The following is a 17,225-nucleotide window of genomic DNA, read 5'->3' as shown; positions in this document are numbered from 1 at the left end:
CACACCATACCAGTATATACCAGTACATTCCACACACTATACCAGCATATACCAGTACAGACCACACACTATACCAGTATATACAAGTTCATACCACACACCATACCAGTATATACCAGTACAGACCACACACCATACCAGTATATACCAGTACGTACCACACACTATACAAGTATATACCAGTACATACCACACACTATACCAGTATATACCAGTACAGACCACACACTATACCAGTATATACAAGTACATACCACACACCATACCAGTATATACAAGTACATACCACACACTATAACAGTATATACAAGTACATACCACACACCATACCAGTATATACCAGTACATTCCACACACTATACCAGCATATACCAGTACAGACCACACACCATACCAGTATATACAAGTACATACCACACACCTTACCAGTATATACCAGTACATACCACACACCATACCAGTATATACCAGTACAGACCACACACCATACCAGTATATACCAGTACATACCACACACTATACCAGTATATACCAGTACAGACCACACACTATACCAGTATATACAAGTACATACCACACACCATACCAGTATATACAAGTACAGACCACACACAATACCAGTACAGACCACACACCATACCAGTATATACAAGTACATACCACACACCATACCAGTATATACAAGTACATTCCACACACTATACCAGTATATACCAGTACAGACCACACACCATACCAGTATATACCAGTACATACCACACACTATACCAGTATATACAAGAACATACCACACACTATACCAGTATATACAAGAACATACCACACACCATACCAGTATATACCAGTACAGACCACACACCATACCAGTATATACCAGTACAGACCACACACCATACCAGTATATACCAGTACAGACCACACACTATACCAGTATATACAAGAACATACCACACACCATACCAGTACATACCAGTACATTCCACACACTATACCAGTATATACCAGTACAGACCACACACCATACCAGTATATACCAGTACAGACCACACACCATACCAGTATATACCAGTACAGACCACACACCATACCAGTATATACAAGTACATACCACACACTATACCAGTATATACCAGTACATACCACACACCATACCAGTATATACAAGTACATACCACACACCATACCAGTATATACAAGTACATACCACACACCATACCAGTATATACCAGTACAGACCACACACCATACCAGTATATACCAGTACAGACCACACACCATACCAGTATATACAAGTACATACCACACACCATACCAGTATATACCAGTACAGACCACACACCATACCAGTATATACCAGTACAGACCACACACCATACCAGTATATACCAGTACAGACCACACACCATACCAGTATATACCAGTACAGACCACACACTATACCAGTATATACCAGTACAGACCACACACCATACCAGTATATACCAGTACATACCACACACTATACCAGTATATACCAGTACATACCACACACTATACCAGTATATACAAGTACAGACCACACACTATACCAGTATATACCAGTACATACCACACACTATACCAGTATATACCAGTACATACCACACACAATACCAGTATATACCAGTACATACCACACACTATACCAGTATATACAAGTACATACCACACACTATACCAGTATAAACCAGTATATACCACACACTATACCAGTATATACCAGTACATACCACACACTATACCAGTATATACAAGTACATACCACACACTATACCAGTGTATACAAGTACATACCACACACTATACCAGTATATACCAGTACAGACCACACACCATACCAGTATATACCAGTACAGACCACACACCATACCAGTATATACTAGTACAGACCACACACCATACCAGTATATACCAGTATATACCACACACTATACCAGTATATACAAGTACATACCACACACTATACCAGTATATACCAGTACAGACCACACACCATACCAGTATATACCAGTAGAGACCACACACCATACCAGTATATACTAGTACAGACCACACACTATACCAGTATATACCAGTACATACCACACACCATACCAGTATATACCAGTACATACCACACACTATACCAGTATATACCAGTACAGACCACACACCATACCAGTATATACCAGTACATACCACACACCATACCAGTATATACCAGTACATTCCACACACTATTCCAGTATATACCAGTACAGACCACACACCATACCAGTATATACCAGTACATACCACACACCATACCAGTATATACAAGTACAGACCACACACTATAGCAGTATATACCAGTACATACCACACACTATACCAGTGTATACGAGTACAGACCACACACCATACCAGTATATACCAGTACATACCACACACCATACCAGTATATACCAGTACATTCCACACACTATACCAGTATATACCAGTACAGACCACACACCATACCAGTATATACCAGTACATACCACACACCATACCAGTATATACAAGTACATACCACACACTATACCAGTATATACAAGTACATACCACACACTATACCAGTATATACCAGTACAGACCACACACCATACAAGTATATACCAGTACAGACCACACACTATACCAGTATATACAAGTACATACCACACACCATACCAGTATATACCAGTACATACCACACACTATACAAGTATATACAAGTACATACCACACACTATACCAGTATATACCAGTACAGACCACACACCATACCAGTATATACCAGTACATACCACACACTATACCAGTGTATACCAGTACAGACCACACACTATACCAGTGTATACCAGGACAGACCACACACCATACCAGTATATACTAGTACATACCACACACTGTACCAGTATATACCAGTACATACCACACACTATACCAGTATATACAAGTACATACCACACACTATACCAGTATATACCAGTACATACCACACACTATACCAGTATATACAAGTACCTACCACACACTATACCAGTATATACAATTACAGACCACACACCATACCAGTATATACCAGTACAGACCACACACTATACCAGTATATACCAGTACATACCACACACTATACCAGTGTATACCAGTACAGACCACACACTATACCAGTATATACTAGTACATACCACACACTATACCAGTATATACAAGTACATACCACACACTATACCAGTATATACCAGTACAGACCACACACCATACCAGTATATACTAGTACATACCACACACTATACCAGTATATACCAGTACAGACCACATACCATACCAGTATATACAAGTACATACCACACACTATACCAGTATACACCAGTACATACCACACACTATACCAGTATATACCAGTACAGACCACACACCATACCAGTATATACCAGTACATACCACACACTATATCAGTATATATCAGTACATACCACACACTATACCAGTATATACCAGTACATACCACACACTATACCAGTATATACTAGTACAGACCACACACTATACCAGTATATACCAGTACAGACCACACACTATACCAGTATATACCAGTACAGACCACACACCATACCAGTATATACTAGTACATACCACACAGTATACCAGTATATACAAGTACATACCACACACCATACCAGTATATACAAGTACATACCACACTCCATACCAGTATATACCAGTACAGACCACACACCATACCAGTATATACAAGTACATACCACACACTATACCAGTATATACAAGTACATACCACACACTATACCAGTATATACTAGTACATACCACACTCTATACCTGTATATACCAGTACATACCACACACCGTACCAGTATATACCAGTACATACCACACACTATACCAGAATATACTAGTACATACCACACACTATACCAGTATATACCAGTACATACCACACACTATACCAGTATATACCAGTACATACCACACACTATACCAGTGTATACTAGTACATACCACACACTATACCAGTATATACCAGTACATACCACACACTATACCAGTATATACCAGTACATACCACACACCATACCAGTATATACCAGTACAGACAACACACCATACCAGTATATACCAGTACAGACCACACACTATACCAGTATATACCAGTACATACCACACACTATACCAGTATATACCAGTACATACCACACACGATACCAGTATATACCAGTACAGACCACACACCATACCAGTATATACCAGTACATACCACACACTATACCAGTATATACCAGTACATACCACACACTATACCAGTATATACAAGTACAGACCACACACCATACCAGTATATACCAGTACAAACCACACACTATACCAGTATATACCAGTACATACCACACACCATACCAGTATATACCAGTACGTACCACACACTATACCAGTATATACCAGTACAGACCACACACTATACCAGTATATACCAGTACATACCACACACCATACCAGTATATACCAGTACGTACCACACACTATACCAGTGTATACCAGTACAGACCACACACCATACCAGTATATACAAGTACATACCACACACTATACCAGTATATACCAGTACAGACCACACACCATACCAGTATATACCAGTACAGACCACACACTATACCAGTATATACCAGTACATACCACACACTATACCAGTATATACCAGTACATACCACACACTATACCAGTATATACCAGTACAGACCACACACTATACCAGTATATACCAGTACATACCACACACTATACCAGTATATACCAGTACAAACCACACACTATACCAGTATATACCAGTACAAACCACACACTATACCAGTATATACCAGTACATACCACACACCATACCAGTATATACCAGTACGTACCACACACTATACCAGTATATACCAGTACAGACCACACACTATACCAGTATATACCAGTACATACCACACACCATACCAGTATATACCAGTACGTACCACACACTATACCAGTGTATACCAGTACAGACCACACACCATACCAGTATATACCAGTACATACCACACACTATACCAGTATATACCAGTACAGACCACACACTATACCAGTATATACCAGTACGTACCACACACCATACCAGTATATACCAGTACAGACCACACACTATACCAGTATATACCAGTACATACCACACACTATACCAGTATATACCAGTACATACCACACACTATACCAGTATATACCAGTACAGACCACACACTATACCAGTATATACCAGTACATACCACACACTATACCAGTATATACCAGTACATACCACAAACAGCACACCCAATACCAGTATTTGCCAGCTCATATAATACACAGTGTGCACCGTACCAGTACATACCACACACAGTACATTCTATACCAGTATATACCGGTACATAACACATACATCACACACTATCCCTGTATATTCTAGTACATAGCACCCACAGCACACACTATCCCAGTATGTACTTGTACATACCACACACAGCACACCCTGTACCACTATATATCAGTACATACCATACCCAATGCACACTATCTCAGTATATACCACTACATACCACACACAACATACACTGTCCCAGTATATCTAAGCACCTACCACACAGAGCACACAATATACCAGTGTATACCAGGACATACCATGCACAGTGTACACTATACCAATATATACCAGTACAGACCACATGAAGCACACACTTTACCAATATATACCCTGCCAATGCACACCAGTAGAAATCATACACAATACACACCTTACCAATAACTATCATATACAGTATACACCATACAAGTACAAACCAGTGAACACCATACCAGTGCATATCATATAGCCATTACACAGATTTGTTGTATAGACTCACTGCCAGTACAATGTTCACAAATGTCCTTCTTACGTGAGAGTAAACATTTGTTACACTCATTGGTTACTTACTGGGCACTGCTGTGATCCCGGATGATGTTCTAACTGGATGGTAGGTTCCAGAATGGAACCCTGGCTCAAAGGACATTGGGCTGTATTCTCCATTCCTGAGTCTAAGTGCTGACACCAATGGAAGATCCGTGAGGTTCCACGTCAGAACAATCAGCGGCAACGCGCACCGATTCCGCTACCGGTGAGGGGCGTGCACTGGCACCGCGTGGAACACTAGCAGAACACATGGAAAATGGTGCGGGAATCACCAGGTCCATGATGGACACATGCAGGGCTGACAAGCTTCGGCCGTGCATAAACTATACACCACCACACCCACACCGATCGCGGCCGAAAGGATGGCACTGGTTGTGCTGGACCACGTCCCCGTCCACTCTGAACCCCATAGCTCACCTCCTGGCCACACTCCACTACTCTCCACAGCCCTGGCAGAAGCCCCCTGGCCAGCGGCATGAAGGTTGGCAACGTATGACAGTGCTGGACACTGTTCGTATGCCCTCTTTCTCTCCGCAGTCACCACACCAGGTTCACAATTGTTGCGAGCATACGTGGACCGCACCGTCGGGAACTCGGCTCATCGGAGGCGGGGCATCCTGGGTGGGCCCGCTAATGAGATGCGAACACGGTTGCACTACGCACGCCGTGCGTCGCAATGACGCTATTTTTGAGGAGGCGGAGCATCCGATTCGGCGTCAAACCGGCACCTGCGTGATTTTTGGCGTCAGGAGTTATTCTCCGCCCGATCGCCATTACCAATTTTGGCGTCGGCCAACGGAGAATCCCACCCAGTAATTTTATTTATCAAACATGGAGGAACAGAGTCACAGGACCACTAACAACAACAAAAACCCTTTATTACATATGGAAAATTGGATTATAATACAATACTCCTTTACTCCTCCCTCAGGTTAACAATTACACACAGGTTTTAAGATTAACATGGATGACACTGTCTGTGCGGAGTTTGCACTTTCTTCCCATGTCTGCCTGAGTTTCCTCCGGGTTTCCTCCCACAGTCCAAAGATGTACAAGTTAGGTGGATTGGCTATGCTAACTTTCCCCTTAGTGTCCAAAAGATTAGGTTGGGTGACTGGGTTATGGGGATAGGGTGGAGGCATGGGAATTAGTGGGGTGCTCTTGCCAAGGGCCGGTACTGACTCGGTGGGCCAAATGGCCTCCTTCTGCACTGTCGGAGTACTATTCTATGAAAGTATAGTTGAAATTACAATTGTCTCATTGGCACAAAGCCCTTTTTTAAAACTCACAGATTGGCTGTGGTCATATACTCTATCCACTCTGAACCCACATTAGTGTCCGGGATTTATCCTAAGAAATTCCATGGGTGATTGTCACATGAAAGTTTCCAAACTCCACTCCCAAAACATGCTTTTAAACCTTCTCTCATAACAAGTTTTGCCATTAGCAAGTTGCATTCCAAAATCCATCCACCTTTTCCAAAGGACGTTTTGAACACAGTTTCCACTCCACTTCTTCCAGCGAATCAACTCCAGGTTTTACACCAACCCCACTTAGGATTTCTTTGTCTTGATCGTTTTACACACTTGAGGTTCAGCCAGTAATTCCCACAGATATTTCAATTCACTTCCCACAGATATTTCAATTCACTGAAATACAATCTCACAAACCTGAAAATGATTTCAGTTGCCTTTCTGGCATCTAAACCTTCCTCGGAGCTCTGTTTGTCTTTACTGAACAGCCTTCTGTTCTTGTACCTTTAACCTCAGGCCACCTGGAAACTTCTTTTCATTTCTATAATTCCTTGAACTAGCTGCTCTTTAGATAACCATTACTCCATTAATGCATGGGGGCAGTTTAGCTCAGTTGGCTAGGCGGTTGGTTCACAATGCAGAGCAAACCCAGCAGCGTAGATTCAATTCCTGTACCAGTTGATGTTATTCATGGAGGCCCACCTTCTCAACCTTATGGTGTGGTGATCCTCAGGTTAAATCACCATCTGTCAGCTCTCCCCCTCAAAGGGGAAAGCAGCCTATGGTCATTTGACCTTTAACTCCATTGTACGTTTTTTCTTATAGCAAAGCTGAGAGAGATGATCCTACATCAGCTTTCTAAAACCACAGCCTTTAGCAGAGTTGTGGGAGCTATTCCCTCTCTGGTTATCTATCTGCAACTTTTAGCTTCCATCTAAAACTAAAGAACAAAGGATTTTTACCCCCTTACAATCACCCCTAGTTGTCAAGCAATTATATTTGCTCTTCACGTGTGGTAGTTCTCTCTGTCACACTGGAATCCAAGTTGAAGGGGCTGGTTTAGCACACGGGGCTAAATCACTGGTTTTTAAAGCAGACCAAGGCAGGCCAGCAGCACGGTTCAATTCCTGTACCGGCCTCCCCGAACAGGTGCCGGAATGTGGCGACTAGGGGCTTTTCACAGTAACTTCACTGAAGCCTACTTGTGACAATAAGTGATTTTCTTTTCATTTTCTTTTTTTCATTCAAATCACCCCTCCCCTCCAACACACACAAACACCTACATGTCCCTCCCAGGCACAGAAACATTAAATTAAACCCACCAAAAACTATACTTTATTGTTAATATTTACCCACACAAATATGAATCCCTTAAAACTAACTGTTTTCCAAACTGATAGACGCATTTCACCCCTCTAATAACTCACCATGTCGACTGACTGGATTGTTAGAGATACGGAATTTGGTGTGTTTACTCAATGCAGTGCATTTTCAGATGCACTATTTAGAATAATAACATATTTTACAAAGCGTTCTTCAGGCGCACTATACATCTTTTAGATTCGGTGTAAGCATTTCCATAATTCCCCTCCACTCGAGTTCTTACAGGTTAACTGTGTTCAGTAGATCGTTATCACAGATCCACGAATCTGTTTTAAAAGTTCCCATTCTGTAATTACACTGTCTCCCCAACAGGGGCACTGCAATGATACCATTGGCGGGAGCCGAGAAGGGGTAAGTGTAGGATGACCGGTTTGTAAGGGGCATTTCCACATCAGCGTGGAGATAAGAATCCGCATCAACAAGCACAGCATGTATGTCTTTAGAATGGGATTTTAGCTCTTTACCCTCAATCTAATCCCATTTCATCTAAAGGAATCAACAGAACCAGCACGATGCAAGTGGACAGACCCAACAAGAGTCCTGTACAACCACCCTGTCTCAAGAACGCTTGCACCGGTCCAAAAGTATTGCGAAAGCAGCCAGAGGGAGAGGCTGCCATTTCCTGCTGGCCACTCGCAGCCTGGCCTCTTTCCAAGAACAGGAATAGAGATGTGCAACTGACAATTTACAGAAACTTCCCCCAATAGTTAACTCCTCACTGACCCCAGGGGCGTGTCTCACCGAGCTGCCCACCCACCCCCTCCCGAGGGAGAACGGAAAGAGTGAAATCAGAATTGTATTAGAATTGACAGATGGAGCCCCGAGTAATCAGTTGGACGATTGCTTTGGGGACACGATTGTCATGGACTCGCTACATTAGATCGCGGGTAATGTTGCAGATTCATTAGGAATTCTAATACGGTCCACATGTGGATGTGCTCCCTACAGATCCAGCCTTCTTATCAATTCCCCATTCGGTTGACCAGTGCCAATTGTCCACTGTAGACCTGTCATTATATAAACTCAGATAGTGTGTATTGTGAATTAGATACAGGCTCGCTGAAGTGGGGCTGATTTACTCTCGCACTGTTTTAGATTGCTTCTGTCCTGCACTTACGTACAAATCGATTTTCAACACACTCCGACCGCCAGGATTGTTACTGATATTCACGACACAGAATTTCTGCTGGTGTCTGAAACTTGCTGCGTGTTTTTGATACAGAAAGCACCCTGTCCTGTGACAGAGACTCCGAGGTTATTGTAGAGTCCACTGCTGTACTTCCCACGGTCCAGACCAATGAGCAATGGAGACAGGCTGGAGTTACAGACCCATTAACCCCAGCAAGACCGGCACTGGAGTCCCAGGTTACACCCCCACCCTCCCTCCCATACGGCGTTGTGGGTTCTTTAACAAAAGGCTGCCTCACTGCAGAGGATTGAAACGCTGCCCTGGCTGTTTGAGACCAATGTGATGGGTCTAGTTCACAGCAAGAGACAGACAGCTGGAAATCCACTTCTAAAGAAGTGTGCAGGCTGCTGAAGGTGGGCAGGCTGCACAGGCACTGACACTGACACACACACTCTCTCTCAGGTAGCAGAGAATCGAGTCACTCCCCCTCCGTCCCACTCTTTGAACGCAACCAATGAAGCCACGTGGTGCCCGGGAACAGATCCTGCCTATAAAAAGGGAGAAGCTGGACGGCAGTGGGAGAGAAAGAGGTTTTTAGTCTGTGCTGCCTCGGCCAAGCTTCTGGAGCGGCACTGACCTCGCGGCTCCTCCCAGCAACAGCTCCAGCAGCAGCTCCACCAGCAGCAGCTCCACCAGCAGCTCCAATAGCTCCAGCAGCAGCTCCACCAGCAGCAGCTCCACCAGCAGCTCCAGCACCAGCTCCACCCGCAGCAGCTCCACCAGCAGCAGCTCCAGCACCAGCAGCTCCACCAGCACCAGCTCCAGCAGCAGGTTCCCCCAGCCTGAGCTCCGAGCCTCCAGCCAGAGAGGCAGGCAGCCAACCAGTGTGCCGAGCCGCGGGGCGGTGTAACTCTCCGGACCCAGGGTGGGAGCGATGGACGGCAGCCTGCGGTGACTTTGCCCGCCCGGTGTGTGTGTCTGTGAGTGATGTGTCCCTCTGTGTTTTGGAGACTGATGGGTTGAGACTGAGAGGAGGTGTGGGGTGGAGGGCAGCATGGGCGAGGATTTGACAGGCAGCAGCTACAACAGGAGCTCGAACAGCTCCGAGCCCCAGGGATACACGCTGCAGGCAGCCATCGTCTTCACCGCGGTGGTCAGCCTGATCATGATGGTGACCATCTTCGGCAATGTGCTGGTGATGATCGCTGTGTTCACCAGCCGGGGGCTCAGAGCCCCGCAGAACCTCTTCCTGGTGTCGCTGGCGGCGGCAGACATCCTGGTGGCCACCCTGGTGATGCCCTTCTCCTTGGCCAAGGAGCTGATGGGCTACTGGTACTTTGGGGAAGTTTGGTGCGAGATCCACTTGGCGCTGGACGTTTTGTTCTGCACCGCTTCCATCGCCCACCTGTGCGCCATCAGCCTGGACAGGTACTGGTCCATCACCCAGGCCATCGAGTACAACTTGAAGAGAACCCCCAAGCGGATCAAATGCATCATTGTGACCGTGTGGGTGATGGCTGCGGTCATCTCCTTCCCTCCACTCATCACCAACGGGAACAAGCAACATTCCGAGGAGCACCCCGAGTGTGAGATTAACACTGAGGTCTGGTACATCATCTCCTCCTGTATCGGCTCCTTCTTCGCCCCCTGTATTATCATGATCCTGGTGTATGTCAGGATTTACCAGATCGCCAAGTTAAGGACCAGGCACCCTCCGGGCAAGCAGAGGGCCGGGGAGGCCCAGCAGAGACTGAACGGGCTGCGCCAGTCCCCCAAAGCCATGAACGGCGAGCAGAACGGCACCCAGGCGGCAGAGGCGAACGGCTTCGATGGCGAGGATTCCTCCTCCTCCGAGCACCAGGGCGCCCACTGCAAGGCCAAGAGGAAGAAGGCGCAGCCGCCCAAAGCCAGGGGCAAAGTCCAGTCTGTGCGGGGCAAGGTGGTGAGCAGCCTGGTCAGGGCTGAGGACACGGGCACCGCCAAGGGGCGCTGGAAGGGGCGGCAGAACCGCGAGAAAAGGTTCACCTTTGTGCTGTCGGTGGTGATCGGAGTGTTTGTGGTCTGCTGGTTCCCATTCTTCTTCACCTACTCCCTCACCGCCATCTGCCCCGAACTCTGCCCCGTCCCCCCGACACTTTTTAAATTCTTCTTCTGGTTCGGATACTGCAACAGCTCCCTCAATCCGCTCATTTACACCATCTTCAACCAAGACTTCAGGAAAGCCTTCAAAAAGATCCTATGCCGAGGCAACCGCAGGCAAAAGGTGTAAGGGAGGACTGGGCACCTGGGTGTAAGGGAGGACTGGGCACCTGGGTGTAAAGGAGGACTGGGCACCTGGGTGTAAAGGAGGACTGGGCACCTGGGTGTAAAGGAGGACTGGCACCTGGGTGTAAAGGAGGACTGGGCATCTGGGTGTAAAGGAGGACTGGGCACCTGGGTGTAAGGGAGGACTGTGCACCTGGGTGTAAGGGAGGACTGTGCACCTGGGTGTAAGGGAGGACTGGGCACCTGGATGTAATGGAGGACTGGGCACCTGGGTGTGGGCTATCTGTACAGCGATCCTGTGGACTATTTCTGTTCTACCCTATATTTACAAATGTGAGTTCAGAATAAAAGAGAGCTTTGTGTTTTTTGCATTTAAGTCTCTTATAATTATAATGTTTGTTCTCACACACGTGTACACCGGTGTAGATACACACATACATTACACTGATATTCACACACACACACACATACACCTGATATTCACACACACGGACACCTGATGTTCACACACACACCTGATATTCACACACACGCACACCTGATATTCACACACACACACACACCTGATGTTCACACACACACCTGATATTCACACACACACACCTGATATTCACACACACGCACACCTGATATTCACACACACACACACACACCTGATATTCACACACACACCTGATATTCACACACACACACACACCTGATATTCACATACACACACACATATACACTTAAACACGGAGGTTCAAACACACTGACTTCACATGCACATACACATAAACACTGACCTGCACACACACTGGCATTCACACACACACTGATATTCACACACATACTGATATTCACACACACACTGACATTCACACACACACTGATATTCACACACACACTGATATTCACACACACACACTGATATTTACACACACATACATATACATACAGGGGCTAGTTTAGCACACTGGGCTAAATCGCTGGCTTTTAAAGCAGACCAAGGCAGGCCAGCAGCACGGTTCAATTCCCGTACCAACCTCCCCGAACAGGCGCTGGAATGTGGCAACTAGGGGCTTTTCACAGTAACTTCATTGAAGCTTCCTCGTGACAATAAGCGATTTTCATTTCATTTTTTCATACACACTGACATTCACACACACACACTGATATTCACACACACACACTGATATGCACACACACTGACATTCACACACACTGACATTCACACACACACACACACACACACTGACATTCACACACACACACTGACATTCACACACACATACACACACTGATATTCACACACACACTGACATTCACACACACACTGATATTCACACACACGGACATTCACACACATACACACTGACATTCACACACTCACACACTGACATTCACACACACACACACACATATTCACACACTGACATTCACACACACACACTGACATTCACACACACACTGATATTCACACACACGGACATTCACACACACACACTGACATTCACACACACACTGATAGTCACACACACACTGATATTCACACACATACACACTGACATTGACACATGCACTCTGACTTTCACGCGCATATGCACATGGACATTTACACACATATACATTTACACACATATACACAGATATTCACACACACGCACGTATATGCACTGACATTCACACACACATCACACACTGGCATTCACACAGGGTTCTGGTGCAGTGCAATATCTGTCAAGCTGATCCCTTTAAACTATCGAGTAATGTCGAACTATCATCCCCACCACTCCCGGCGAGATTCCCTCACTTTGTCACCTCAGGTTAGTTAGAGTTTGCTCCCGTTTTATAATGTGAATGGTAATGAAGGGATATGCAGCAGGAAGTTGGTCCATTTGGCCGATAAGAAGCTGCTGCCAGGGCAGTTTTTTTTGTTGTTTATTTTATTAACATGTTTTGCTCAGGGCGTTTACACTCCCAAAAATCTGAAGCGATCCCTTGAAAAGGGAAGGCGCTCAGGCCGACTCGCTGCAAGGATTACTGGGGCAGGCGCTGGGTAATTTCTCATCATTTACTCCTTGAGTTAAGGAGAAGTAATCAGTCAAGATTGTGGTCACTAACACAAGCCCAGAACACGCATTTAACATCCGTATTAGTCAATTAACAATCTTTCCCGGCCGGGTTCAATTTCAAAGCCTGAGCAATTATTTCTCCCAGCAAATGCCCCGGGTTATTATTGCTGGAACACGCCTTCAGCTCACTGTAATTGCATGTTAATTTGAACATGAAATGTTTAAAAATATTTTATTCTTAATAAAAAAATAACGATTGTAATGCCGTATAATAGAAACATTTGGACCATGCATAGATACCAAAATCTGTTTGATCTGACAATCGACAGTGGACTCAAGATCCATCTTTGGGTTATTGGCAATTGTTACTCAAAAAGTTACTTGTTAAACAACTTTTTTGTCAGAATTATCGACAGTGGTATCAATTGGAACTGGGTTCCAGCAGTGCAGAATGTGGCAGATTTAATTCCAGTCCCGCAGCCATTCCGCCCCTTTCCAATCTGGGGCTATATTGTAAAAAGCCAGTTAGATAGAATGGCATTCAGCCCGACCTTTCATCTGTAATGAACCAGCAGTTGGCCTTTGCTCCCCGGCCTCTCGCCTACAGCTGTCATTTTGCTGGGCAGTTGACACGGAGGGAACAGCAATTTGGGGCTCAGTGTAATTGAAGAGAAGGGTCTTCAGGAGCATTTGCAGCACAGGGAGTTGGGTGACAAAGATGGGATGCTGAGGGATGGAGTCCCAGGCGACATGGGGGACATTGAAGCAGGAAAGTGTGGGGAACAGGTCTGGATTGGTACTAGTGCAGGATTGCTGCAGACATAGGAGCATTAGGAACAGACCATTCAGCCCGTCAAGCCAATGGCATTTTGTTAGACCATGGCTTATCTGCAACACAATTCCATTGATTGACCTTTGCTCCATATCCTTTGATGTCCTGACCCTTTGAACACCTACCAACCTAATTGTTGAAAGTTTTGATTGTCGCTGCCTTACCTGTAGGGGGTGAGAGTTCCCACACTTCTGCCCCGTGCCGCGTTGTGCCATTTCATTTCTGATCAGCCTAACCTTATTTTGAAGATTCAGGGCTGGATTCTCCGTTTCTGAGCTTAAGAGCAGAGGATCTGTGGCGTTTTATGATCCTGCGACCGGTGAGGGGATAGCAGCCGGGCTGCGTAAAACTCCCGGCTCCCACGATATAAACGGCCGGGGAATGGGCGGGTCCCTGGCCGCGCATGCGTAAGGCGACGACCTGCAGCGGTCGCGCCGTAAAACATGGCGCTGGCTGTGAGCGGACCCGACTGCCAGATAGTGCATCCCTGACCACACCCCACCAGTCCCCCCCCAGCCCTCACGGTTGACCGCCCGCCCAGCAGCATGACTCCCGCCTGACTGTGCCGGTGCGGGACACAGTCCGCAGCTGCCACGCGGGGTTCCCGATCACTGAGACCACCCGTCAACCATGTGACCAGGAACTCGGCCCATCGGGGGCGGAGCATTGGGGGGAGGGCCTTCAGGTCATCACGCCAAGGCCGTCCCAATGGCGCGTGGCACGCGACATGACCATACCATTTTGGAGGGGGCGGAGCATACAAAACTTGCGTCAAACAGGTGCCGCCTCCGATTTCGCCAAAAGGGATTCTCCGCCCGATCAGCGATTATGAAATCGGCATCGGGGAATGGAGAATCCTGCCCCCTGTTCTTGGATTTCCAAGGAAAGAGTTTGCCTGCAGGGATGTCCAGCTGGGAGAGATTGTTGAATTAGAAAGAGGCCATGGAAGGATTTAAAGGTGGAGTCAAGGTTCTTAAGATCAAATTACACCAGGACAGTTTCTTATTGGACTCACTCAATGCCTCATAAACTGTAATGTTTCTTATTTATTGTCAGACCAATGTGAGCAGATAAGTGACACAATGTAGCAAATTGAAAAAAATAAAGGAGTTAATAAATTCTATCGTACTCATTGGTGAGTGGGGGACAAGACAACACGGTGGCACAAGTGGTTAGCACTGTTGCCATCCAGTACAATGGGCCAGTGTTTGACTCTGTGTGGAGTCTGTGCGTTCTCCCTGTGTCTGCGTGGATTTCCTCCGGGTGCTCCGGTTTCATAGAACATAGAACCATAGAAAATACAGCACAGAACAAGCCCTTCAGCCCACAATGGTGTGCCGAACTTTTGTCCTAGATTAAGAACAAATTAATCTACACCCCATCATTCTACCGTAATCCATGTACCTATCCAATAGCCGCTTGAAGGTCCCTTATGTTTCCGACTCAACTACTTCCACAGGCAGTGCATTCCATGCCCCCACTACTCTCAGGGTAAAGAACCTACCTCTGACATCCCCCTATATCTTCCACCATTCACCTATATCTTCCACCATTTCCTCCCACATTCCAAAGGTTAGGTGGATTGGCTATGCTAAATTGCCCCTTAGTGTCCAAATATGTGCAGGTTAGGGTGGAGTTATGGAGATAGGGTGGGGGAGTGGGCCTAGGTAGAAGCATTTTCAGAGGATCAGTGTATATTCGATGGGCCAAATGGCCTCCTTCTGCAGAGTAGCTATGCCACAACATGATATTTATCTTAGAATAACCAAGCTTAGAGTTTAGGAATACCCTGATCCCTATTTATACATCATCATATCATGTTCCTCCAAAACCTAACAAAGCATTTCATATGTAATCAATTTTACAAGAGTCAAACACAGCATTGATGTGTGCACAGCAAGATCCCATAATTTTCAGTGAGGGGAATGACGACTTGATTTATTTTGGGGAATGATAAATGAAAGAGGACATGGAGAGAACTTTCTGCAGTTCCTCAAACAGTGCCACACTCTCAAGAAGCCCCAGGCTTAACACTTTCTCTGAAGGATAGCACCTTGTGTGCAGAATCTGTTTAGTACTGCACTGGAATATCAGCCTGGAACATATAGTGAAGCCAGGGTGACCAACTCTTAGGAAATAAAATAAGGGGCGCCTTGACAAGTGGGACTGGGAAGGTTCATGGTGATGGCGACCAGAAGAGTGTGGTGGGGGTGGGGTGATTTAAAGCAACCAAAATGTCCAACTTATCATGTGGAGGCAGAACATTATTACCTCTCTGACTTGCAGTTTCCCTTAAATCACTCAACAGAGAGTGCCAGGGTCAGTCTCCTGTAGTCTTTTGTAGGAATGC

General features: G+C 45.7%; 1 protein-coding gene across 1 annotated transcript; it reads left to right on the top strand.

Annotated features, from left to right (window-relative positions):
* The first annotated feature begins 10,184 nt into the window (after positions 1-10,184).
* adra2a (adrenoceptor alpha 2A) lies at positions 10,185-12,365 on the top strand. Its single transcript, XM_072479514.1, has one exon. The coding sequence runs from the start codon at positions 10,779-10,781 to the stop codon at positions 11,991-11,993; it is 1,215 nt and encodes a 404-aa protein (XP_072335615.1). The 5' UTR covers positions 10,185-10,778; the 3' UTR covers positions 11,994-12,365.
* The last annotated feature ends 4,860 nt before the right edge of the window (positions 12,366-17,225 follow it).

The sequence above is a fragment of the Scyliorhinus torazame genome, chromosome 16, assembly GCF_047496885.1.
Source record: "Scyliorhinus torazame isolate Kashiwa2021f chromosome 16, sScyTor2.1, whole genome shotgun sequence".
NCBI classification, from domain to species: domain Eukaryota; kingdom Metazoa; phylum Chordata; class Chondrichthyes; order Carcharhiniformes; family Scyliorhinidae; genus Scyliorhinus; species Scyliorhinus torazame.
This window is presented reverse-complemented; position numbering and strand designations above follow the sequence as displayed.

What these genes read in the sequence shown, in the direction of transcription:
- adra2a (XM_072479514.1), top strand. Translation starts at nt 10,779, where the DNA reads ATGGGCGAGGATTTGACAGGCAGCAGCTACAACAGGAGCTCGAACAGC.